General features: G+C 47.3%; 1 protein-coding gene and 1 pseudogene across 1 annotated transcript; both read right to left on the bottom strand.

Annotated features, from left to right (window-relative positions):
- Positions 1 to 272: 272 nt before the first annotated feature.
- LOC125521446 (disease resistance protein RPM1-like) lies at positions 273 to 3,202 on the bottom strand (annotated as a pseudogene).
- A 5,056-nt stretch (positions 3,203 to 8,258) lies between these two features.
- LOC147990346 (uncharacterized) lies at positions 8,259 to 8,846 on the bottom strand. Its single transcript, XM_087538152.1, has 2 exons — positions 8,552 to 8,846; positions 8,259 to 8,383 (listed from the first exon to the last, which is right to left on the bottom strand). Exons 1-2 carry the CDS (start codon positions 8,844 to 8,846, stop codon positions 8,259 to 8,261), a joined length of 420 nt encoding a protein of 139 aa, XP_087394278.1.
- Positions 8,847 to 27,327: the final 18,481 nt, after the last annotated feature.

Here is a 27,327-nt window from a genome sequence, read left to right as displayed (position 1 = left end):
ACTGCTCAAGCTACCTTTGGTAACAGGATGAGCACATATATGCTGCAACTCACAGACAAAACCAGAATAAATAGACAATACCATGATCCACAATCACAAAAACAGTAGTAGTGACTACAAGTAGGGAAAGTGAAGTATTTGTAGGATATCCTTTCTTCTGACAAGCAAACCAATAAAAACATGAAGATGAAGTACACGAGGAAGCTGGTAGTGGAACAATAGTCTGTAGTTGAGCGGCTTACATACTCATTTCTAGGCCAGTAGGGTTAATGTCACCTGAGAGCATGCCGCCACTGCATCCCTTGAGTTCTTGGACATTGTCGCAGTGAAGTCAAAAACTCACTGGTGATTTCCAGGAACGAAATATGCTTTACACGCGTGAGAAACTCTATGCCAGGTGGGACCTCCACCATGCCTTCAAGGTTCACTAGTGTTAATATTTCGAGGCTCACAATGGCACCTTCCTTCATCTCTACAACCTCCAGATTTGGCAGGTCTCTCAGTCTCAGGATTTTTAGCTTGGGGAACCACCCGGCAAGAAACGTCATCTGCTTTCCTCTGTATGCCCTGGTGAGCATCAGGTCCGACAAATTTGACAATCGAGAAAGGGATGGTAAGGGGTATTGTATTAGCTGGGACCAAGATAGAGACAGTGAATACAGGTTCGGCCCCATAGTTTGGAACAGAGGAGACTCTACCAATGTGCCTTCCGCTAATTGGCCAGTCAAGCTAATCGTTTGCAGGTTGGGGGGTAGACCACTCAACCGGAGAACCTCATTGTCTTGGCTTGCATTCACATGTAGGTAGGAAAGGTGTCGCATCTCGGCTAGAGAAGCAGATATATGTCCACAGTAGGTTCCTTTCACATTCCATATCTCCAAGCTTCTCAGCTGCCTCAGCTCCCCCAACTGTCTAACGGACTCATCCCGCGCTTCCAATGATATTAGTGTTTGCAGACTTGTCAGGTTCTCAAGGCCCTTGGGGATGCATACACCACTGCCACATCAGAAATCTCTCCTAAATCGATCACTAGCTTTGTTAGTGAATAACTGCCTAAGCTTTTTTAGTTTACCAATGCCTCTAGGCAGCTCCTTCATGCCAAACCCTGAAAGGTCAGTGTCAACAAACTTGAAAGTTTCTCGATAGACCTGGGAAGGAGCTTCACTTTTGAACCACGCAGACCTAAATAGCGGAGATTGAAAAGATCTCCAATACCATCTGGAACTTTCTCAATGGGTAGGCCACTTAACTCCAGCACCGACATATATCTGGACTTCTTTGCTATTAGAGGCAGTAAAGTGGATGATGAAATATTGATGTCCAATGCGATAACAGAGCAGAGATGGTTTCTGCCCCCTTAAGGCAGAGCGCTGTTTAGTTTTGCTTTCTTCTAGCTTAGTTTTCTTTGATTACCTATTGTAATTCCTTTTTGTATCTGTTGGCTTTTGTTTTAATAAAGCTCTTGATATGCTGTGGGGTTTTTACCCCACAGTTCCCAGTCAAAAAAACAGAACGGAGATGGTGTACACCTGATACGGACTAATAAATATCCTTCTTCATTTTGTGTATTACCAGTCGACGTGCATCCATCTCATCAAGAGATTCCATATATTTATCCTCCTCATAAACAACACCAAAGCATTCCCGACGACACAAATCTACTGCCAACTCACGTACAATATCATGCATCCTGAATGATTTTATCCTACCAAATGGGTTTCTTGTATCAACTTGAAGCATATTTCTGTGAACCAACTCTTCTAGATAACCTTTAGCCACTTCCTCCATTGTGCTTTCACCCCTTCCCTCGACGAAGCCCTCTGCTACCCACAATCGTATCAGCCTTTTCCTTTTGAAAAGATAGTCCTCTAGGAACAAGCTGTAGAATAGAAAGCAACTTTTCAAGTATGTCAGAAGGTACAAGTAACTCAAATAAAGGATATTCCTGACATGTTCCAAGATTGGATTGTTAATTAGCTCCCAGTCGAGCTGGTCATGTATTCACTTTAGTTCCTCTTTGGTCTTGTCACGTACAAAGAGGAGCTTGCCAATAGAGACAATTGCGAGGGTTATGCCTTTACACTTGTCAACCACTTCATGTGCTAATTCTATCAGTTCTGTGGGACACTCACATTTGGTATCTCTAGGAAAAGCTGTCTTACAGAAGAGTTCCCATGATCCATCCTTTGATAGAGGTTTTAGTGTTAAGATCTGTCCTTGAGAAGCAAGTCGAGCAACATTGCCTTCCCTGGTTGTGATTACAACTCTATTGCCCTTCTTGTCACGAATAACCACCCTAGAAAGATCATGAAATGCTTCAGGAGTCCAAACATCACCCAACATGATCAAATACTTACGCCGCTCTAAAAAATTCTTCAGTGCCTCTTCAAGGCTGATGATGTCCATGGTCTCAATATTAGATGGAACAATGGCTTTATCTTTGAAAAGCTCCTTGATTAATTTTTTAAAACATCTTCTCTGGAATAAGTTTGAGAGACAGAGACCCAACAGTGGCAATCAAAATTTTCTGTTTCCTTCCTGTAGACATTTGCAGCCAAAGTTGTTTTACCAAGCCCTCCCATACCATGCAGCACTATCACATAGCGTTCCAACTCATCACCTGCCAACCACTGCTCAAGCTTTTTTCTGTTTCCATCAACCTCCACGAGATCTTCTTCAGCAAGGGAATGTGAAGTGCTTGCTAGATGCTGAGACCTCTCAACAATGTAACTTGAGTCATTCATATACCCACTATCTACCATTAACACCCATCGATCTTTAGCCTGAAACAGGTGCACAAGATTGACCTCCGCTTCCTTAACCAAAGAAGCTTCCCTGTTTAAAGAGAAGAAAACATTTGGTTGTTTGAATCCTTTCTTCATATAGGCACTCCATCCACTGTCATGTTTCTGACCAACAAGATGCAAATACTCATCCACAATGTCCTCAATCCCATGAACAAACATTCTCACCTCCTCCACCCAGATTTCATATGTCTGATTGTTGCGATTCCGTATGTCCGTTCAGCAAAGATATTCATGCATCAATCTGAGCTCCCTTCTGATGTGACCCATGCTTCCTTGAAGCTCTGTTAGGTGTGTTATAAAGTTATTGAACTGTAAAGTAGCCTGGTTCATTGCTTCATTCCCCAGAGCTACACCGATCTTTGCCACTTAGCCAAGAGAATCACAACCTCGGCCATTGCTCCTCAAGTCAGAGCTGAGAAAGATATGTTGCATAGCAGGTAGCTTGTGTGTCTTCAAATAATTTATGTGGCCCAGCCTAAAAAAATTACAAGGTATATATTATTATCACACTGTAGTACTCAACCATGAATTATCATACTTCTGCAAGGAGATACACGAATTATGAGCTAAGCATATTAAGGAACAATGAACAGTTTTAACTCATAAGGTGCTATTTCCTCCAAACATTTTGCAGATCTAGTCTAGAAGGAAAACAATGGATGCAGAATACCAAGCAACCTATTTGGGAACAATGGCTCAATGGAAAGTTGGCAACTAAAGTCGGCTGAAGCTGGGTTTTGAGCAGTTTGGTTTTGCAGGATCTTGCAGTTTTGAGCCAGTTCTTGTTTTGATTGGTGGTTGGGAGAGCAAGAAGATTTCTACACTAGCAACTATGGAGGCAGATACATGCATATTAATCAACGAAAATAACTATACATACCTGCTAAGGTAAGCGGCTGCTTTGTTGAGAAGAGCTGCCGTTCGTCGATCCCATAGATGAGAAGCACTCCCAGGCTCAGGTCCGTTAAAGTTTCTATGTTCACCAGATGTGTATTTGTGTACCTGTTATTAATCTTGCAATCAGATCCCGAAGCTCTTGCCATCCTAATTGATTCTCTTACCAAACCAATAATTGCTCTCACCAGCCCTTGAGAAACGTTAGGAAGCATGGCGTGGCAGGCATGGTTGATATGGACAATCTGATGGAGACCTGTTGAAAGACAGGTAAAGCAATTCAGAATAAGCCCTAAAGGACCCAACGACCGCACACACAAAGGCAGTTGGAGAATCGACACCTACCTGCACGACCGTCCTCAACAGATCACGACCAAGAGACCCCAGCTAATTTTTTGTCACAGATTTCTTCAGGAAACTGTGTGCTTTGTGAATTTACTCATAGTATTCCACTACGGTAAGATAAAAGGAGAGAGATCAAGATGGTGCATCGGGTTAATACTTGCACCTTTCCTCAATAGGATACATTTCATTTTGTCAACGGAATCAACATTCAAGCAAATGCAATAGCACAGGTATCTGTACCGGCAACTTTGCTAGTGGTGAAGTTGGCTGGCTTACCTCGCTGCCGCGGCCGCCAGGAGTCTACTTCACATCGGCCACGATGGCGAGGAAGACTTGGCCGGCAGTTGGGGGTGCGCTTGTCGCCGCAGGTGGAGACAACGCATTCTCCTATCCTAACCCTTGTCGGCGATACAGACTGTCCAGTCCATTTTTCTTACGGACAGTTCAGTCTCTTTTTTTGAGGGGGAGAGACAGTTCAGTCAGTATGTGCCTTGTGACCACACCTGGCCAAATGGGCCGGCCCAGCCCGGCCCCTCATTAAACGTGTCTGGCATGGCATGGCCCGTGGCAACCCATTTATAAATGGGCGGGGCCGTGCCAGGCCGGTATGCATGCCATCATAGTGCTAGGCCCATGGACGAGAGTTAAACGGGTTGCCGACTAGGCCCATACACGACACGTTAGTTAAACGGGGTGCCGACATGCCGGTTAAGCGTTTGGCCCGTTCATAGTTGATCCTGGTAGACATAGTGGGGCCTGCCTATATCTCACGCCTTCAACGAGTCTGGCTCAGGACTCGCTGAAGGGGAGAGCGAGCTGGACCGGCCCATGAGTGTGGGAGGCCACAACCTCTTTTTTATGTTTTATGTTGCTCCTGTATATAAAAATGTTGAATAAGTATTTGAAAAAAAATATTGAACATGCATATAAAAATGATGAACAAGTATCTGAAATATGTTGAACAAGTATTTAAAAAATGTTGATCATGTATATAAGAATGTAGAATGAAAAACAAAGCGGAGAAGAAAAAAGAATGTTGAACAAGTATTTGAACAAATATTGATCATGTATATAAGAATGTGGAATGAAAACAAAAACAAACAAAGAAAAACAAAAAAATAAAAACAGAAAAATAAACCAAAATAAAAACAAAGAAACAAATGCAAAAGGAATGAAAGAAATCGAAGAAGGAAAAGACACGGAACAAAAGAAAACAAAAAGGAATGGAACAAATCGGAGAAGAAAAAATAAATGATACAAAAGAAAAAGAAAAAAGAAAGAAAAAACAGAGAAGACCAGCTTGGTCGTCTCTAGTTGCCGCGATCCTACTTCTAACTAGCAACTGACTGGAGTGGTTAGCTGCGCTGGCGATCTCCTTGCAGACCAGGGATCGATCCTGTGTTGTCCTCCCCCTTTTTAGATTCTTTCTCTTCCATTCCTCCCTCAAAATGGGACGGCCCGTAATGACCACGACCAGGAAAAACTGGACGGCGCCAGTTGCGGCTGTTAAAGGCATCGACGCAAAATTTAATATTTCTTTTCTGTTTCAAACTGCGAAAAGCTGCGCCCTTGTGATTTGATCCCGCTACCTCTTGTTTAGCTTTAGCTCCGGTAGCCAACCAACATGATGTGATTTTTTTTACATTTTTTACTTGTTTTTATCTTTAATCTATTATTTTTTGTTCTTGTTTTATTTTTTCATTTTTTTTACTTTTTAAATGCATGAACTCTTTTCATCAAAATCAATGAACTTCTTTTTTCCAAAATCCCGTGTTTTTTTTTCAAAATTGATGAACTCTTTTGAAAAATATGTGATTTTTTTTTCAAAACCGATAAACTTTTTTCAAATTCATGACCCCTTTTTATCAAAATCGGTGAATCTTTTCAAATGTGTGAACTTTTTTAAAAAATTTGGTGAACTTTTTTCACATTGTGAACCCTTTTTATCAAAATCAATGAACTTTTTTTCAAATTCATCAACTTTTTTTCAAAATCATGTGAACTTTTGTCAAATTTATGAACTTTTTTTTATTAAAATTGATGAACTTTTTTCAAAATCTCGTGAACTTTTTTCAAATTCATGATTTTATTATCAAAATAGATTAACCTTTTCAAATCCATGTGTTGTTTTCAAAATTCAGTGCACTTTTTTCCAGAATTCATGGACCTTTTTTGTGAACATTTCTTTTTGAAAATCCGTGAATTATTTTTCAAAATCAATGAAATTGTTTAAATTCATGAATTCTCTTTCAAATTTATGTTTCATTTTTTGAAATAATTTGTATTGTGACTGAAACAAGGGTCAAATAACTCTGTGTTTCAAATAGAACGCAACAAGTGCTTGCAGAGCAATGGTTATTGCGCCAAGTCCCACATTTTTTATTGTCGTTAGTTTTTTGAACATGTGGTTGGGAGCGATGGTGGGCAGGCCCACTATTGCGCTCCCTTGAGCGCCCACTAGCCTAAGCGGCGATGATGGCGCCGAAGAGGAGCTCTCTTAAATGTGTCGGCCTATGGCCTGTTTATTCCTTATCGGTTCTTTGTTTTTGGGCCGATTTAGCTATTTTTGGCACATATATATATCAGAAATATTTTTTGAAAAAACAATAAATAAACAATGGTTGTGTCATGTCGGCATGCGGGTTTGGCTTTGTGGCTAGGCATAGCCCTAAAGCGTGTCGTGTGTCGCGCCACATACATTTTTTTTTCAGAAATCACTTCCCCACTTTATTAAGCTAAACTAGGAAGTTCGTCAGACAGAATACTCAGAATACAATCTGGGGGAGAAATCTCCCACGAAACCGAAACACTATTACAAAAACCGAACCGGGCAATCTCATGAGCCGCTTTATTCGCCTCCCTCCTCACCCATGTAGCTTTGAACTCCCCCAAGTTTGTAGCCATCCCCTTGATCTATTCCACCATGATACCTACCAACGACAGATTTCGATCTTGCTCATTCAGCATACATGCCACATTCAGACAGTCGGTCTCCAGATGGAGTTTGGGCACACCTCTTTGCAGAGCTAGTGCCACCGCCCTCCTGCATACCAGCAACTCGGCCACTTCTGCCGTTGTGATGTGAGGTAAAAAACAGTGTCCGCACCTCCAAAGGCTCCATCCTCATCTCTGAACACTACTCCACCTCCTCCCCCCTGCCCCGACCGAGACATTGGCCTTGAGCCAGCCCGACGCTGGTGGTTCCCATCTTGCATGTTGGGTAGGTGAAGTCGAGCTCTCCGGCCGCCCCCGCACTTTCTTCCATTCTTCCATGAGCACTGCTACTCTCCTCGCCACCATGTTGGCCTCCTCAATTCGTTTTCCATCTCGGGTGTCATTTCTTGCCAGCCATATAGCATATAGCCCTTGCACTATCGCTGACTTGTCATCCTCCGAAGCATCCGATATCCACTGTAGCATCCATGATGCGACCGAACTCTGAGTGCACATCGAACGAGGTGGGGTCGCCACCCTCGCACCCAATACCGAGTTCAGCTCCTTCGAGAAAAACATGGAATGATAGCAGCCCCAAAATCTGTGATACATTGTTTCTTCACGTCCACAAGCTGGGCAAAAAACGCCGGGCTTGATCCTTCTACGAATTAGTTCTGATCCCACCGCCAGGTCGTTCTTGATCAGCCGCCACACGTGGATTAACACCTTCCCCGACGCGTTGGTGCCCCACAACGCCAGCCAACTCCGGTGGTTCACCGCCATAGAGGACGATCCCGGCTGTCCAGTTCTCGCCCTCTTCTTCTCCATGCATAAGTGATAAGCTGACTTCACCGAGAATTTTCCATTCTTCGTAAAATTCCATGCTAAGATGTCATCTGTACCCAGGCCACCCACACAAATCCGAAGTGTATCATGTACATCACCCTCTGTGAACATTGCTTCTAGCTTGTGTCGATCCCACCCTAAAGCCTCGTCATTTAGTAGATCGCTCACCCTCGTTATCCCCGACACATACACTTGGCCTAGTGGCCTTAGGCTACCCTTGCGAGGGATCCAATTATCATGATGAATGCGGATTGTAGACCCATCACCCACCCACCATATAAGACCTTCCAAGAGCAAGTTCCTGCCATGAAAAATGCTTCTGAAGGTATATGATGCACCACCGGGGAAGGTTGCATTGAGGATGGATCCATGATCATAGTAGTGAGCCTTGAGGACGCGAGCGCATAGAGAGGAAGGGACCTGCAACAGTCTCTAGGCCTTCTTTGTAAGTAAGGCCTGGTTGAACGCTTCCATGTCTCGAAACCCCATCCCTCCGTCCTGCTTACTCTCACACATTTTCTTCCATGCAATCCAGTGAACCTTTTTCTCACCATTAGCTTCACCCCACCAAAAGTTAGAAGAGATAGATGTCAGATTCCCGCACAATTTCTTGGTGAGCTGAAAGCAACCCATGGTGAAAGTTGGGGTTGACTAGAGCCCCGATTTGACCAAAACCTCACGAGCCTTCTTAGATAGTCCTTGCCCCTTCCATCCCGTGACCTTACCCTTTGCACTCTCCCGGGCATATTTAAACGTTCCCTCGGATTTTCCCACAGCTGTGGGCAGCCCCAAATATTTCTCACTTAGAGCTTCAGACGTTATCCCGATCACTGCCTTTAGATGTTCTTTGGTATCCTTTGTGCTTCCTTTGCCAAAGAAAATATAAGATTTCTTCAAATTAACTTTCTGTCCCGATGCCACCTCATAGTCCCCAAGGATTGTTTTGAGGACAAGAAGATTACTCTCAGATCCTTCAAGAAACACAATGCTATCATCCACAAAGAGGAGGTGGGTGACCATGGGGCCAGTGCTCCCAAAAGACACCCCCTTTTGTGTCACCAGAACGTTGTGCATTCTTAAGCAGCACCGAGAAACCCTCCACACAGAACAAGAACAAAGTAAGGCGATAGAGGGTCACCTTGCCCGAGTCCCCTTGTCGGCAGAAAAGAATCTGAGATCCCCCCATTGAGCTTCACCGTGAACCTTGCTGACGTCACGCACCTCATAACCATTTGAATCCATGTTGCATGAAAACCAAACCTCTCCAACACCCTCTCCAGAAGAGATCCACTCCACCCTATCGTAAGCCTTCATCATATCTAGCTTAACCACGCACAAAGGCTTCCTCCTCCTCCTCATCCTGATAGCATGTACACACTCATATGCCACCAGAACATTATCCGTGATGCGCCGTTCAGGTACAAAGGCACTTTGCTCTTTTGAGATCAAAATAGGAAGGATTCCCTTGAGCCTATTGGCAAGTACCTTTGTTGCTATTTTGTAGAGTACATTACACAAACTGATTGGTCTAAACTGAGACATCAACTCCGGTGAGTTGATTTTAGGTATCATCACAATAATCGTGTCATTGAAACATTCTGGTGTCGCTATCCCATGCAAAAACTCCTTCGCCGACTTATAAACATCCTCCTTGACTAACGACCAGTGTCGTTGGTAGAACAAGGCCGGAAACCCGTCCGGTCCTGTGGCTTTCGTAGGGCCCATCTGAAATAGAGCAGTCTCTATTTCAGAATCGGTGATCCCGGCTGTGAGCTTTCCATTCATCTCCTCCGAGACTACTATATCAATGTGTTGTAGCACATTGGCCGCTGCATGTGAGCCCTCAGAACTGAACACAGTAGCATAGAAGTTCGTAGCCAACGCATGCATGTATTCATCCGAATTGCACAGCGTACCATCCTCCCTACGAGGAGCCTTCACCATATTTTTCCTTCTTCAATGAGACGCCCGATTTTGGAAGTACTTTGTATTTTGATCGCCCCACCGCAGCCAGTCAATACGTGAGTGCTGTTTATAGTAGATCTCCTCCTTCTCATACAGGTCATGTAGCTGACTCTCTACATCCTTGACCTCCTGAAAGTAACCGGTCATGAGCGACCTCTCTTTCGCGTCCTGTAGCTGCGTTTTTAGCTTGCTGATCTGCTTGCGAAGAGAGCCAAACACCTCGCGACTCCACGTCTGCATGGCCTTTGACAAGGTGCCCAACTTGCTGCTCATACCCGCAGACCCCCCATGCTGCAGTTTGGCTTGCTCCCAGGACCGCATAATCATTTATTCATAATCTTCGTGTCTTGTCCAGGCCTCCTCGAACTTAAACCCCATTTGCTTCTTAGACCCCACAGCATCTAGTGATGCCGCCGCCCAGATGACCAGCGCCGCATGGTTAGACTCCTCAGTGAGAATGTGTTCAGCCACCGTTTCAGGGAAGAGGTTCAAAAACTCGTCATTGCATGTGGCCCTGTCTAGCCGGACTTGAATATTTGCCCCCCATCTTGCTTATTGTCCCACGTAAAAGGGTATCCAGTGAAACCCAAGTCAGCAAGTCCACAATCGCCACGGCACTCCCGAAAGTCCTCAATCTAGTTGAAGTTTCTAGGATTTCCACCTCTCTGCTCCGTTTGAAAAAGAATCTCATTAAAGTCCCCCGCACAAAGCCAAGGCAGGTTGTCTTGTCATTTCAAATAACGAAGTGCATCCCATGTTTTCCTTCTATGCTCCGTTCGAGGTTCTCCGTAGATTCCAGTGAATCTTATGGTTCTTACCTTTGAGGTGATTTCCACATCAATATAGTACTGGCACCACAGTCTAATTGTGACCGAAATATGACCCCTCCAAAGTAGAGCTAATCCACCACTACTACCCTCACAGTCCACAGCAATGCCATGACAGAACCCCAAGCTCCATTTAACTTTTTCCATAGCTCGCGCCTTCTTCTTAGTCTCGCTCAGGAACACCACCGCTGGGTTGTATGACCTAATCAGGTCCCTTAGTTCTCCAACTGTCGGGTCCAACCCCAATCCCCGATAGTTCCAATCGAGGAGATTCATTGCTCCCGGCGGCCCCGCCTATCGGGGTCCACCGATCTAGCTCCATGATCACTGATGCGCTCAAAGACAGACGACACTTTCTGTCGCTTTTCACCAACGAGAGCATCAACTCCTTCCCTCCGAGATCCTTCTCCTACGGGCACCCACATATGCCTAGATGGTCTCTTTTTATCTCTAGCCTCATACCAGTAGTGGTCCTCCCGCTGTCAGGACGACCCCACATCGCTTCTAGGCTTCCTGACGTAGTACCCCAGCCTCCTATAATTCTCCCTCGGTGCTTTCTCCGCCCGATGATACTGCCCCTCTCCAAGGTCTTGACTCTTTCTCGGGGATATGACCCCATCTCTCACCTTCTGGTGTAATTATTTTCTGAGCTCCTTCTCCCTCTTCTCCTCCAGGCCTTGTCGTAGATCCTTCTCCTTGGTCCCGTCTGCACCAGTGTGCTTTTTCTGCAGGCTCAGAACCTCTTCCTGCTTTGTCCCACTAGTGTGGGAGTCAACCGAGGGCATGTATTCTCTATATAGGGATCTGCGAGTTGGGAGGTCACACACATGCGCATAACCTTTCGGGCCATTATCACCCCACTTGACATGGAGCTCTCCCTGCTTTCATTCTTACTGGATGTTCCCCACCATTGCTTCTTGTCTTGATGACTCGACGATGCTCTACCCGGCAAGGCACGCAGCCATTCACCACACTGCGACAAAGGATCCACAGGTGGGTCGAAAACACCATCCACATGCACTAGCCTGCCGCAATCAAAGCAGAAGTGGGGGACTTTCTCATAAGCAAAATCAAACCACGTTTTTTCCTTGTCATCTGGCTTCTTCTTCAAATAGAAACCACGAATGAGTGGCTCATATAGAGCAATCCTCGCCCGCAATCTGAGTTGAGTCCCCCTTGCAAAACCATCCTCTCCCATGTCTACCTTTACCACAATCCCGAGCCAGTTTCCAAGGGCCTCTCCAAACGCTTTCGATCTTTTGTCCAGTGGCAAATCATCAACCCTAACCCAGGCCTCAATCGAATCAAAGATCATCTCGGACGGCCTGGTCTCCCCATCATAATCCTTTAGAGCAACAACATTGAAGTCAAACTGCCATCGACCATTATGCAAAACATGTTTCCAGTCCCCTTCGCTGCCAAATCTGATCATGAACATATTACCGCCAAGCATCTTGAATTGGGCGTCCCTATGGAGCCCCCATGCACGCTGCATCGCTCTCTCAAGCACATGCTTGACGAGGGGGCGCGGGGAAAACGATTTGCCGACAATAGCCCACTTCATATCAACCTTCGTCCTTGGATCTGGATCATCAAACACAAATCTGGCCGCCTCCTTTTCTGTCAGCGCCAGACCCCCCATCTTCGCCGACAGGGACGCAGCTTCCTCCGAGGTCTTGCCGTCGACCGGGACTATGAAGATCGTCTGTTTGCCTTTTCCCTCGCCTCCCCCGCCTTCATCGGGGATTGCTTCCTCGGAGTCGCCGCCACAGGAGGAGTCCTCCCCCCTACTCGAAGAAGACGCCATGAGCACCTCGTCCAGTAGGGTAGCCAAATGCAGGACCAAGCCAAGGTTGCAGCGCCGTCGCCACGCCCCAGCTGCCCTGAAGATCACCGCCACCCACGTACAAAACCCTAACCCTAGGCGCAGCCTTCCGATCGCCCTAGCGATTGCCTCTCGGTCGCCCCTTAGAGAGAGAAATGTCGTGGATCCGCCGCATACATGATGTGTCACGCACATGTGCTAATGGTCGATGTGGCCAGGTTTGCTTATGACAATGAGTGGGCAAACTTTGGCAGGCACGAGCACGACCGGACCTGCCTGTAAAAGACCTGCATGTAGCTCACCGGAAGGCCTAGGCTCAAGAATCATCCTGACAAGCAACTTAAAAGGCTGGTTTGGCATGCCACGGCTGTAGGCCGGCTCGTGTTAAAAAATATTTAACATGAAAATCACAAATTAAAGAGTATTCCTTGCAAATGTCACTCCTCTCCTTCTCTGCCGTTGACAAATGACGCATTGTCGCAACCAGGGAGTTTCTTTTTTCATAGATTTGTTTTTAATACGTTTTATCTCTTAAACCGTGCGCCCAAGTTACAAGCCATTTTCACCTAGATTTCTCACGTTGATATTTTCAAAAATAGATCCCATTTAATATTCGATGAAGATCTGTGTTGACAGTGTTAAAAGGACCGTGTTGTGCCCGCCTTAAGGCCAGCTCCAACGCCCTGATGCAAACGGATGTGAAATTTGTCCGCTTTTTGTTTGTTTGGGTCGGCTATAGGGGTGACGACCGCCCTTGTCCGCGCCAATCTGGGATGTGCACCCAAACAGCCGACCCATTTGGTACGCTCCAAACTAAAAGTGCAACTAATCCCCGGGTGATTTTGGTAATTTATAACAACATATATGTCATTCAACTAATGCCTATTCAAGATAGATTTTAGGAAAGTTCAATATTGGCATGGCAAGGACATGAGAAGTGAACCTCTCAAAATGATAAGGACATGGATTGGCAAAGCTTCAAGACAACATTTTTCGTTAAGTGATCCAAGATCACCGTGAGTCCATAGGAAAGCCAGGGGATGAGGTTTTGATCATGACTCAATTGCTCAAAGTGCTTGAAGATATTGCTCCAAAAACCCTCAATCACCTTCTCAAAATCATATCGGTCCAAACCCTAAAAGTCCAAGTCGGTCGCACAGAAATATCCACATATGGACCCACCGAGTTGATCCTAGACAGTGCCAAAGCTAAACCCTAGAACTTCGGTCTCACCGAGATGACGATTGATCCCACCGATTTGCACTGACCAAGTTTATTTAACCCAATTGATTCATTTTAGAATTACCGAGTTGAACCGATCGGAATTACTGGAATGTACTCTCGCTTAGGTCATCACATATCGGTACGTGCGAGATTCTTGTTTGGTCCTACCAAAAAACCCAACGTTCCAATCTTTTACACATGCCGGTCTTACTGAGTTTTTGGTTCGGTGTCACCAAGTTGAGTCAAAAGGTTGTAACAGTTGGATTTTGGGTGAAGGTTACTTATACCCCTACATCCCCACTTTCTCTAAGAGAGAGCCATCAGAATGGAACTTCACTTCTACCATTCACTTTTGGAGAACCACCTACTCATGTGTTGAGATCAAGGCATTCCAATCCTACCATTTGAACCTTGATTCTAGCCTCCCCACGTTGCTTTCCACTCCAATCCTTCTACTACCTAAGCCAAACCTGTGAGAGAGTGATTGGGTGTTGAGGAGACTATCTTTTGAAGCACAAGAGCAAGGAGTTTATCATCAACAACACCATATAACCTTTTGGAGAGTGCTGTCTCCTGGATTGGTTAGGTGTCGCTTGGGAGCCTCAAAGATCTTGTGGAGTTGAACCAAGAAATTTGTAAGGGCAAGGAGATCGCCTACTTCGTGAAGATCTACCCCGAATGAGGCTAGTCCTTGGTGGGCGTAAGCCATGATGAAATAGACAAGGTTGCTTCTTCATGGTCCCTTCGTGGGTGGAGCCCTCCGTGCACTCGCGCATCCATTACCCTCCATGGGTTGAAGTCCCTATTGGGGAACATAGTGTCGGCGTCCTGGGAACGGGGGTACCTAGACTTGCCTGCCTGTGGCCTAGGGCGTAGCTCCACCAACGGCCTGGTACGGCCCATCTTCATCAGCAACCACTCAAGACCCTCGCGAGGGGCCAAGCCTCGCGAGGAGGACGACACCAAGACCTCCTCGGGGGCGGCCTCGCTAGGTTGGGTCCTGAGGAGCAAAGATATCTATGCAAGGGGCACCTCGCGAGGTTAGTGTGACGTGAGCCATGACGACCGAAGCCAGGCGGGCCCCAGCGGGCGCAGAGTGCCAGTTTCCTCTTTGGTGCTAAGGAAGTAGGTGCATGTGAGGAGTCCTGAGGCATCAGGCAAAGGTTTCCATATCGGTGCAACAAGACCAAGACCAGCAGAACCGCAGGACAGAGGTCACCACGGAGCCCACGGCGGCATCACCACCAGAGCCTTTGGCATGCGAAGACCACCTTTTTTCAGGATAACTTGTACTAGTTGTCTCCCTTTAAAATTTGCTGTTGTGGGATCCCTTCCCGCCTAACAATTGGGAAGAGGACCGGGGCCTCTATAAATAGGGCTAGCCACCACCGTAGTCAAGGATCGGCTCGCCTTGGATCGGACCCACTCCACCAAGGCCATCTCACCAGCTCATCAAGCTCAAGAACACCTCCCCTCAGGAGGCTGCTCATCCACTATGCTAGTTCATCCTTAGCCCACGAGGCAATCCACCACACCACACTGGAGGGTATTACACCACAACGGTGGACCGAACCAGTAGAAACTCTCGTGTCTCTTGTTCCTTGGGTTCGGCGAGCTAGGCCTTGAGATCTTTGCGAGAGTGAGCTAGGGAGAGATCTTCGTGCGCATCCTAGAGTTTGAACCTCAAGGGTTTGCCAGAACCCAGAATCTGACATTTGGTGCGCCAGGTAGGGGTGCGCCGAAGCTTTCTTCTCCGTCGACTGACCTGCCGTTATCCCGCGACTCCAATGTCTGATGTCCCGAGCACCCAAGCCGACCACTGGGCTTCCTGGCCTACCCGGGGGCCGCCATCCGCTCCAGAAGACCTCAACTCCGCGCTCCAGGCGGCCCGCGCGCCGCCTAACACCCGCGGGCAGCACGGGCCGGCGCACACGCGCAGCCGTGCGATCCTCAGGTTACGCTGCGACAATAACACCTCACACCCGGCGGGAGCAGGTGAACATGCGTGCCGCGCTCATCGTGGCACGGGAGCTGCTGCGGTGTAGGCTAGCGGAGAGCGGCCGCGATGCACTATTGGATCGAGTCGCCGAGCTACTGGACGCCGCCTGCAGGGGTACGTCGCCTTTCTGCTCCTTGACCACACCCCAAGCCATGGCGGAAGCGCGCGCGAGGCCCGGGTGAGCCCGCGCTCCCCTGGGGCGTCAGGGGGATCCGACGATGCCAGCGCGGGTCCTGGTGCGGGCCGTCCTGCCGCAACCACGCCATCGCTAGGAGGGACAAGCACCGATGGCCCGCCGCAAGGGCGCGCTAGGATGCCACACGGCGACCACCAGGGCCAAGCACCGCGTCTGGCAGCTCAAGGCGTGGGGCACCTGGGCGGCGCCTCTGGTGAGGTGGTCACGGACGCCTACGTGCCCCACATGGTGAACCCGGAATACTTGTCGAGGAAGGCCCCAGTTCGTTCCCCGGACCAGGATGGGTGGCTAGAGGGCCTAAAGCACAGGGCTTCCCCGAGCCGTCTGGAGGCTTCGCTACCCCTTCAGCGACGACAATGGCGGGGTACAGTCAATATCTCTAGAGCAAGCTTACGCTAACCCCGAACTGTAGGAGAACCAGGCTGCGACAACAGTTAGAGACCTCAGGGCAGTGGCCCAGCCAGCGGCAGGAGTGGTGCTCTGGGGGCTGCGTGGGAGAGGCCCGGAGCCAGGCCCTCCCCCGCGCCACACGGAGCAAGGTGCCGCACAAAGGTAGGCCCTCTACCAGGGGAAGCGCCAGTGAGCCTCCCCCCCGGCAGAGGACCCGTGGTCGCCGAGGGCGCCGCCAGCGTCCTCTTTGCCCCTTGGTCTCGTCCTGGTTTCCAGACGCCCCGATGGTGGTTAAGGGTGGCGCAAGGCGGGGCCCTCGCCTGGCGATATGAAGCAAGGCTCGCGCCTGTGAAGGTCTCCGCTCATGACACTCTCACGTAGTAATGAGTGGGGCTGTGCACGCCCTAGAGTCTCCGGAGTGCCGCCTCGGGCCTCAGGAGCTCCCACCCATGTCCTAGTGGAAGCACCATGCTCCGTGTTGGCCGTCGACACTGTCCCCCAATGACTATGCTCGCAGCTAGTAAAAGCACTTAGCTCCGCGCTGGTGGGAAGACAAGAAGACTAGCTAGGTGCCGGACACGCCCATTTTCTTTCAAGCCCTTTTTTGTAGCTCGATTTGACGCCTTTTCGATTTGAACTTGAAGTCATATTTTTGTTTGCAAGCGCGGGGGGCGTCTTCTCTCGTTCGTGTTGATTTTCTGAGTTTTCTGGTTCAGTGCCTTGTTTCGAGACTCACGCCTGCTACCCCTTTTCCTTGCGAGCGGCTCGCGAACAGGGGCTGGGTGCGGTACACGCACGCTACCCGCCAGGACCCGCCATAACCTGGTGCTCATTTCTCATGAGGCCCTCTCGGACGGACTACCAAGCTCTTCAGAAGCCCAAAACCTCGCGAGCCTGTGAAGGACTCCTCTCGGGAGCCCGCGGAGAACTCCCCTCGGGAGGAATGCACATCGCCAACTACAAGACCAATTCGAGGCCTTCCTGGGCTGAGGTAAGTTACAAAAACAAGCCGCAGAGGAGCTCGTGGGCTCGCAAAAGCACATTTCAAGTCTGGCTTAAGGAATAAAACAGTAGTATGATTACATGAGGGGCTCCCCCTTCCCAAAATGCTCTTCCACCTTGAGGGGTCGTGCCTGAGCTTTTGCATGCAGGCTCAATCGGACATGTCACTCGCAGCATCTTCTGAATCACTCCCAGGCACGCTTCTGGCGCTGTCACTGGCATCGTCTTCGCCATCATCAACTGCACTGCCTTCGTCCGCCACGACCACCACCGCGTCGTCCTTGGAAGCAAAGGCCCTGACCAGAGCGTCCACATTATAGTCCACCCAATGTGCCAGGTTATCCTGGACAGCTCCGGGCACTGGAGCAATGGCGGCGTTGAAGTCGAAGTGGGGATCGATGCTCCGGAGATGACTGAAAACGTGGGAGAACGCACGCCCAAGGTGTCCTCAGATCCTTTCTTCAACAAGCTCGCAAGCCCTCTCGGCCCGGTCCTCCAGGCGTGTCACGACGTCGGTAAAGAAGCAGAGGTGGCTGGCATAGTCTTCTGCTTGGGGATGAGAGGCGTGTTCGTCACAGATGGCGCCCAGTGCCCGGTTGGCCCTCGCTCCGAAGGCCCGGAGCATGGGAGCATGCTCGCGCTGCAACGTCTACCGGCGGAGCGTTTCCTCCCTACTCTACTATGTGAGGGACTCAGCATCAGCGCCTCCTCGCGCTTCAAGATCTCTTCGTCTTCAGAAGGCGCCTCCTTCATCGATGTCAAGCTAGTCCTGCACCTCAACCTGCTGCTCCAGGGAGGCGTTCAGAGCTCGGAGCTCACCTTCACGGTTCTCTGCGGCCTCGCTGCGATGGTCGGCCTCCCTGGCCTCCTCCAAGGCTAGGGCGCTGGCTTCGCACGAGGTAGAAAGGGATGCCTTGGCCCGCACGCCGGCGCACTCACGTTGGAGACGCCTGAGGTCGATGGTGCTACGTCTTGAGCTTGCGTTGGTTTTCCCCGAAGAGGAAGGGATGATGCAGCAGAGTAGCGTAAGTATTTCCCTCAGTTTTTGAGAACCAAGGTATCAATCCAGTAGGAGCCCACACTCAAGTCCCTCGTACCTGCACAAAGCGATAGCTACTCGCAACCAACGCGATTAGGGGTTGTCAAGCCCTTCACGGTCACTTACGAGAGTGAGATCTGATAGATATAATATTTTTGGTATTTTTTTGGTATAAAGATGCAAAGTAAAAAGTAAAGGCAAAGTAAAAAAGCAAAGCAAGATTAAAGTGATGGAGATTGATATGATGAGAATAGACCCGGGGGCCATAGGTTTCACTAGTGGCTTCTCTCAAGAGCATAAGTATTCTACGGTGGGTGAACAAATTACTATTGAGCAATTGACAGAATTGAGCATAGTCATGAGAATATCTAGGCATGATCATGTATATAGGCATCACGTCCGTGACAAGTAGATCGAAATGATTCTGCATCTACTACTATTACTCCACTCATCGACCGTTATCCAGTATGCATCTAGAGTATTAAGTTAAAAATAGAGTAATGCCTTAAGCAAGATGGCATGATGTAGAGAGATAAATTCATGCAATATGAAATAAACCCCATCTTGTTATCCTCGATGGCAACGATACAATACGTGCCTTGCTGCCCCTTCTGTCACTGGGTAAGGACACGCAAGATCGAACCCAAAGCTAAGCACTTCTCCCATGGCAAGAACTGCCAATCTAGTTGGCCAAACCAAACGAATAATTCGAAGAGACTTGCAAAGATAACCAATCATACATAAAAGAATCCAGAGAAGATTCAAATATTATTCATAGATAGACTTGATCATAAACCCACAATTCATTGGTCTCAACAAACACACCGCAAAAAGAAGATTACATCAAATAGATCTCCACAAGAGAGGGGGAGAACTTTTTATTGAGATTCAAAGAGAGAGAAGAAGCCATCTAGCTACTAACTATGGACCCGAAGGTCTGGGGTAAACTACTCACACTTCATCGGAGGGGCTAGGATGATGTAGAAGCCCTCCGTGATGACGGCCCTCTTCTGGCGGAGCTCCGGAACAGGCCCCAAGATGGGATCTCGTGGATACAGAAAGTTGCGGCCGTGGAATTAGGTTTTTGGCTCCTGTTCTGATCGTTTGGGGGTACGTGTGTATATATATAGGAGGAAGAAGTATGCCGGAGGAGCAACGAGGGTCCCACGAGGCAGGGGGGCGCCCCCCACCCTCGTGACCGCCTCTTTTGTTCCTTGGAGCAGGGTCCAAGTCAACTGGATCACGTTCGGTGAGAAAATCACGTTCCCGAAGATTTTATTCCTTTTGGACTCCGTTTGATATTCTGTTTATTCGAAACACTGAAATAGGCAAAAAACAACAATTCTGGGCTGGGCCTCCAGTTAATAGGTTAGTCCCAAAAATAATATAAAAGTGGAAAATAAAGCCCAATATAGTCCAAAACAGTAGATAATATAGCATGGAGCAATCAAAAATTATAGATACGTTGGAGACGTATCAGGCATCCCCAAGCTTAATTCCTGCTCGTCCTCGAGTAGGTAAATGATAAAAAGAGAATTTTTTATGCGGAGTGCTACTTGGAATAATTTTCAATGCACATGTTTTTAATTGTGGTATGAATATTCAGATTAGAAAGATTGAAGACAAAAGTTTATATTGACATAAAAATAATAATACTTCAAGCATACTAATAAAGCAATTATGTCTTCTCAAAATAACATGGCCAAAGAAAGTTATCCCTACAAAATCATATAGTCTGGCTATGCTCTATCTTCACCACACAAAGTATTTAAATCATGCACAACCCCGATGACAGGCCAAGCAATTGTTTCATACTCTAACTTTTTCAAAACTTTTTCAATCTTCACGCAATACATGAGCGTGAGCCATGGACATAGCACTATAGGTGGAATAGAATGGTGGTTGTGGAGAAGACAAAAAGGAGAAGATGGTCTCACATCAACTAGGCGTATCAACGGGCTATGGAGATGCCCATCAATAGATATCAATGTGAGTGAGTAGGGATTGCCATGCAACGGATGCACTAGAGCTATAAGTATATGAAAGCTCAAAAAGAAACTAAGTGGGTGTGCATCCAACTTGCTTGCTCATGAAGACCTAGGGCAATTTTTGAGGAAGCCCATCATTGGAATATACAAGCCAAGTTCTATAATGTAAAATTCCCACTAGTATATGAAAGTGATAAGATGAGAGACTCTCTACTATGAAGATCATGGTGCTACTTTGAAGCAAAAGTGTGGTAAAAGGATAGTAACATTGTCCCTTCTCTCGTTTTCTCTCATCATTTTTTTATTTGGGCCTTTTCTCTTTTTTTATGGCCTCCCCTTTTTTTGGGCTTCTTTGGCCTCTCTTTTTTTCGTCCGGAGTCTCATCCCGACTTATGGGGGAATCATAGTCTCCATCATTCTTTCCTCACTGGGACAATGCTCTAATAATGATGATCATCACACTTTTATTTTTCTTATAACTCAACAATTACAACTCGATACTTAGAACAAAATATGACTCTATGTGAATGCATCCGGCGGTGTACCGGGATATGCAATATGACAATGATGGAGTGTGTCATGATAAACGAAACGGCGGAAAGTTTCATGGCAATATATCTCGGAATGGCTATGGAAATGTCATAATAGGTAGGTATGGTGCCTGTTTTGAGGAAGGTATATGGTAGGTATATGATACCGGCAAAAGGTGCACGGTATTAGAGAGGCTAGCAAAGGTGGAAGGGTGAGAGTGCGTATAATCCATGGACTCAACATTAGTCATAAAGAACTCATATACTTATTGCAAAAATCTAGAAGTTATCAAAGAAACGTATTACGCGCATGCTCCTAGGGGGATAGATTGGTAGGAAAAGACCATTGCTCATCCCCGACCGCCACTCATAAGGAAGACAATCTATAAATAAATCATGCTCCGACTTCATCACATAACGGTTCACCATACGTGCATGCTACGGGAATCACAAACTTTAACACAAGTATTCTTTAAATTCACAACTACTCAACTAGCATGACTTTAATATTATCACCTCCATATCTCAAAACAATTATCATGCTTTAATCTTTTCTTAGTATTCAACACACTCAAAAGAAAGTTTCACAAATCTTGAATACCAAGCATATTATTATTAAGCAAATTACCATGCTATTAAGAGACTCTCAAAATAATTTAAGTGAAGCATGAGAGATCAATAGTTTCTTTAAAACAAATCCACCACCGTGCTCTAAAAGATCTAAGTGAAGCACATAGAGCAAAATTATAACGCTCAAAAGATATAAGTGAAGCACATAGAGCAAAACTACTTAGCTCAAAAGATATAAGTGAAGCACATAGAGTATTCTATCAAATTTTAATTCATGTATGGCTCTCTCAAAAGGTGTGTTCAGCAAGGATGATTGTGGCATACTAAGACACAAAGACACAAATAATACAAGACGCTCCAAGAAAAACACATATCATGTTGGTGAATAAAAATATAGCTCCAAGTAAATTACCGATGGAAGTGGACAAAAGAGGGGATGCCTTCCGGGGCATCCCCAAGATTTGACTTTTTGGTGTCCTTGTATTATATTGGGGGTGACATGGTCATCCCCAAGCTTAGGCTCTTGCCACTCCTTGTTCCATGATCCATCAAAAGAATTCACCCAAAACTTGAAAACTTCACAACACAAAACTCAAAATAGAAAACTCGTGAGCTCCGTTAGCGAAAGAAAACAAAAGACCACTTCAAGGCACTTTAATGAACTCATTATTTATTTATATTGGTGTTAAACCTACTGTATTCCAACTTCTCTATGGATTATAAACTATTTTACTAGCCATAGATTCATCAAAATAAGCAAACAACACACGAAAAACAGAATCTGTCAAAAACAGAACAGTCTGTAGTAATCTGTATCTAGCGCAAGATCTGGAGCCCAAAAAATTCTAAAATAAATTTCTGGACGTGAGTAATTTATCTGTTAATCATCTCCAAAAAGAATTAACTAAATATCACTCTTAAAATAAAAATGACAGCAATTCTCGTGAGCGCTAAAGTTTCTGTTTTTTACAGCAAGTTCAACAAGACTTTCCCCAAGTCTTCACAACGGTTCTACTTGGCACAAACACTAATTAGACACAAAAAACACAACCAAAACAGAGGCTAAATAATTTATTTATTACTAAGCAGGAGCCAAAAGCAAGGAATAAAAATAAAATTGGGTTGCCTCCCAACAAGCGCTATCGTTTAACGCCCCTAGCTAGGCATTGATAATTTTAGTGGTGCTCACATGAAAGACAAGAATTGAAGCGCAAAAAGAGAACCATAAAACATGGGACAAACACACTTAAGTCTAACATACTTTCTATGCATAGGCATTTTATAAGCAAACAAATTATCATAGCAAGCAAAAATTAGCATATACAAGGAAGAAGAAAGAGACGATAGCAATCTCAACATGACGAGAGGTAATTTAGTAACATGAAAATTTCTACAACCATACTTTCCTCTCTCATAATAATTACATGTAGGATCATAAGAAAATTCAACAATATAGCTATCAGAAAACATATTTTTAACACGATCCACATGTATGCAAAGTTGACACTCTTCCAAAATAGTGGGATTATCATAAAATAAAGTCATGACCTCTCCAAACCCACTTTGAATATTATTCCAAACACTATTATCAATCTCATATTCATCATGGGGCTTAAATAAATTTTCAAGATCATAAGAAGAATCACCCCAATCATGATCATTGCAACAAGTAGTAGACATAGCAAAACTAGCATCCCCAAGCTTAGGGTTTTGCATATTATTAGCACAATTTACATCAATAGAATTTATAATAAAATCATTGCAATCATGATTTTTATTCAAAGATCTATCGTGAATCGTTTCATAAAATACTTTATCACAATTTTTAGATTCACGAATTTCAGGCAAAACCTCATAAAGATAATCTAGTGCACTCAACTTACTAGCAATAGGTTCATCATAATTGGATCTCTTAAAGAGATTAGCAAGTGGATGAGGATCCATAAACTCTTAGCAAGCGAAGATGCAAGCAAAAAGGAAGCACATGGTAACACAAGATTGAACGGAGGAAGGGAGAATAAAATGGCAAGGGTGAAGTGGGGGAGAGGAAAACGAGAGGCAAATGGCAACTAATGTAATGCGAGAGATAGGGATTGTGATGGGTACTTGGTATGTTGACTTTTTGCGTAGACTCCCCGACAACGGCGCCAGAAATCCTTCTTGCTACGTCTTGAGCTTGCATTGGTTTTCCTCGAAGAGGAAGGGATGATGCAGCAGAGTAGCGTAAGTATTTCCCTCGGTTTTTGAGAACCAAGGTATCAATCTAGTAGGAGCCCACGCTCAAGTCCCTCGTACCTGCACAAAGCAATAGCTACTCGCAACCAACGCGATTAGGGGTTGTCAAGCCCTTCACAGTCACTTACGAGAGTGAGATCTGATAGATATACTATTTTTGGTATAAAGATGCAAAGTAAAAAGTAAAGGCAAAGTAAAAAGCAAAGCAAGATTAAAGTGATGGAGATTGCTATGATGAGAATAGACCCGGGGGCCATAGGTTTCACTAGTGGCTTCTCCCAAGAGCATAAGTATTCTACGATGGGTGAACAAATTACTGTTGAGCAATTGACAGAATTGAGCATAGTTATGATAATATCTAGGCATGATCATGTATATAGGCATCACGTCCGTGACAAGTAGATCGAAACGATTCTGCATCTACTACTATTACTCCACTCATCGACCGCTATCCAACATGCATCTAGAGTATTAAGTTAAAAACAGAGTAACGCCTTAAGCAAGATGACATGATGTAGAGATATAAATTCATGCAATATGAAATAAACCCCATCTTGTTATCCTCGATGGCAACGATACAATACATGCCTTGCTGCCCCTTCTGTCACTGGGTAAGGACACCGCAAGATCGAACCCAAAGCTAAGCACTTCTCCCATGGCAAGAACTACCAATCTAGTTGGCCAAACCAAATGGATAATTCGGAGAGACTTGCAAAGATAACCAATCATACATAAAAGAATTCAGAGAAGATTCAAATATTATTCATAGATAGACTTGATCATAAACCCACAATTCATCGGTCTTAACAAACACACCACAAAAAGAAGATTACATCGAATAGATCTCCACAAGAGAGGGGGAGAACTTTGTATTGAGATTCAAAGAGAGAGAAGAAGCCATCTAGCTACTAACTATGGACCCGAAGGTCTGAGGTAAACTACTCACACTTCATCGGAGGGGCTAGGATGATGTAGAAGCCCTCCGTGATGATGGCCCTCTTCCAGCGGAGCTCCGGAACAGGCCCCAAGATGGGATCTCATGGATACAGAAAGTTGCGGCGGTGGAATTAGGTTTTTGGCTCCTGTTCTGATCGTTTGGGGGTACGTGTGTATATATAGGAGGAAGAAGTACGCCGGAGGAGCAATGTGGGGCCCACGAGGCAAGGGGGCACGCCCTAGGGGGGGGGCGCCCCCCACCCTCGTGACCGCCTCTTTTGTTCCTTGGAGCAGGGTCCAAGTCTCCTGGATCACGTTCAGTGAGAAAATCACGTTCCCGAAGATTTTATTCCGTTTGGACTACGTTTGATATTCCGTTTCTTCGAAACACTGAAATAGGCAAAAAACAGCAATTCTGGGCTGGGCCTCCGGTTAATAGTTTAGTCCCAAAAATAATACAGAAGTGGAAAATAAATCCCAATATAGTCCAAAACAGTAGATAATATAGCATGGAGCAATAAAAAATTATAGATACGTTGGAGACGTATCAGATGGCCATCTTCAGCTGATCCCATCCATCCGCCAACGGAAGGCCTTCGATTTCAAGACGGGCATCAACATCCACAAGCTCTTCCCCGAACCAGCTTAGCGCGCCAATTGCCTCCTGGAAGAGCTCATTACAGACGGCGCTGCGCTTGCGCGCAAGGTCGAACACGCGGCCGGGTCCGTCCTCCGCGCCAGGGGTTGCTGGGGAAGTTTGAAGCTGCTAGATTGCTCCCAATAGGGGGCTGGAGGCCGGTGTCTTTCCGGCCACCCTTCGGACCTCAGCGGAGGACCGGTGGGGAAGGGCCTCGTTTCTTGAAGATGAGGCCAGTGTCGAGGTCGTCTAGCCACGGGCAATGGCCAATGGTGGGGTCCTCGGCACACTCTCCACACCCTAGGCAGGTCCACAGAGGAGGAACGACAGGAGCACATGGTCGAGGCACCGGGCCGACGCATCCACCTCCTCGGCAGGCCCCACGCCACGCGCGGCAGGCCGACACGAGGCGCTTTGTATCAGTGGAGGCACTTAAGCGGGCGAAGGTCGCTTCTCGGGAGATTTCTTTGCCTTAGCAGAAGGGGCCCTAAGGAACTGCGGTCAGGAGGAGAAGCCACGCTCAAAAAATTACAAAGATAAGGTACTCACTTGTCTATGGTAATGTACTTCCTCTGCTTCAATGGCCGAAAGGCGTCACCGCTGCAGCTTGAAGACCCCTTCCTCTTGTGGAGTGCTTCGAAGTTCGGTCAGAGCCGGCTGAAGCCCTGGATGCGGTCACCAATGCTAGGCACACCTGGTGTGGCTCCTGAGGAGGTGACCTTAGGAACACTGGGCCGCATGGAGTTCCCGGTCCCCGCCTCATGGCGACTCGCCAGGGCCTCGGGGGCTTCGGCCTCAGGAGTATCGGACTGCATCGCCTCCGCGGACGCTTCCTGAGGACGACTCTCTCGAGCCCCAGGTGACGACGATTCAGGAGCCCCGAGTGACGCCGGTTCCACAGCGGCCGCGCCACCAGTGTTCGACGGCTACCGCCCCATGCACCCACTTCTGGGGCGGGCAGCGCGCAGGCGGCGACCAAGGGGGCCACGAAGACGGGGATCTCGTGAGGCCCTTCAAGGCCAACTGGGCGTAGTCCCCATTTGTCGAAGAGGGGCATCTGCCTCGCGAATTCCACCTTGTTCGAGTAGCAGTACAAGAGGCAGCCCTCCTCCGGCATATTGGCTGGAGACGGGTCGCCTGTCAGGAACTTAAGCACAGTGTGTTGCACCTCAAGAGGAAGCCCGGGCTCGTGAAGCCTCATGCGGTCCTTGCTGCCGGAGAAGGTCCACATTGGACGAGAATGGCATTGGAGCGGGGCAATGCGGCGCCGGATGAAATCCTTCACCACCATCAGAGCCGTCACGCCGAGATCCTTCAATATAGTAAGCTGGCGCTAGACATGGGCAAGAAGCGGGTCAGTGAGCTTCTCGTGCCCCTAGTCGGAGTTGGGAGCAGCTGGTGCCGTCAGAAGCAAGAGAAGGGGGCTGAGCACGCTGGCGTCCACGAACACCCACCGCCTCCGAAACCCGCTCACAGACGGCGAAAGCTCGAAGTCAATCCCCGCACCGGCCGTCGCAGCCACGGCCTGGAAGATCAAGCATCCAGAGCGCTGCCGGGGGTCAGTCAGATGCAACAAGAAGAACTGGCGAAGTAAGGCCACGGAGGGAGTAATGCCCACCATGGCCTCGCAGACAAAGGCGAAGACGGCAAGAAGGATGATGGACTGAGGATCCAGGTGCAGCATATTGATCTGGTAATGAGAGAAAGGGGGAATCAGGCTAGCCCAGAGGGCATGAAGATGAATGGGGGTCTCGGTGGCTGTCCTGTCGACCGCGGCACAGGATGCGGGCCAAACCACCGTCTTCCTCTATTCGTTGAAGTCGGCGGCGACTGTTGGGCGAACCTTGTCCATCGCCTCCTGGTTGAGCACCGCCGACCGCTCGACGGTGGGCTCGAAGGCTGGCGATACTTCGTCTGAAGCCTGAGGCTTCTTCTTTCCCTTCTTCTTCCGGCTCGGCGCCATGGTGATGGAGAGGGTTGGATCCTGGCCGGGTTAGAAGAGGAGACCGTTGCTTTTGGGAAGACGGAGGAGTTGGGGAGTGTGTTGCCAAGAATGAAGGTGGGGTTGTGTAAGTAATGGTGGTCGCCTAGCTAGGGGGATATCAAGGAAGCGTGGGGAAGTGGAGACGCCCACGTCT

The sequence above is a fragment of the Triticum urartu genome, chromosome 1A, assembly GCF_056163025.1.
Source record: "Triticum urartu cultivar PI428250 chromosome 1A, HENAU_Tu73, whole genome shotgun sequence".
Taxonomy (NCBI): Eukaryota; Viridiplantae; Streptophyta; class Magnoliopsida; order Poales; family Poaceae; genus Triticum; species Triticum urartu.
The sequence above is the reverse complement of the archived record's forward strand: the minus strand, read 5'-3'. Positions and strand labels throughout refer to the sequence as shown.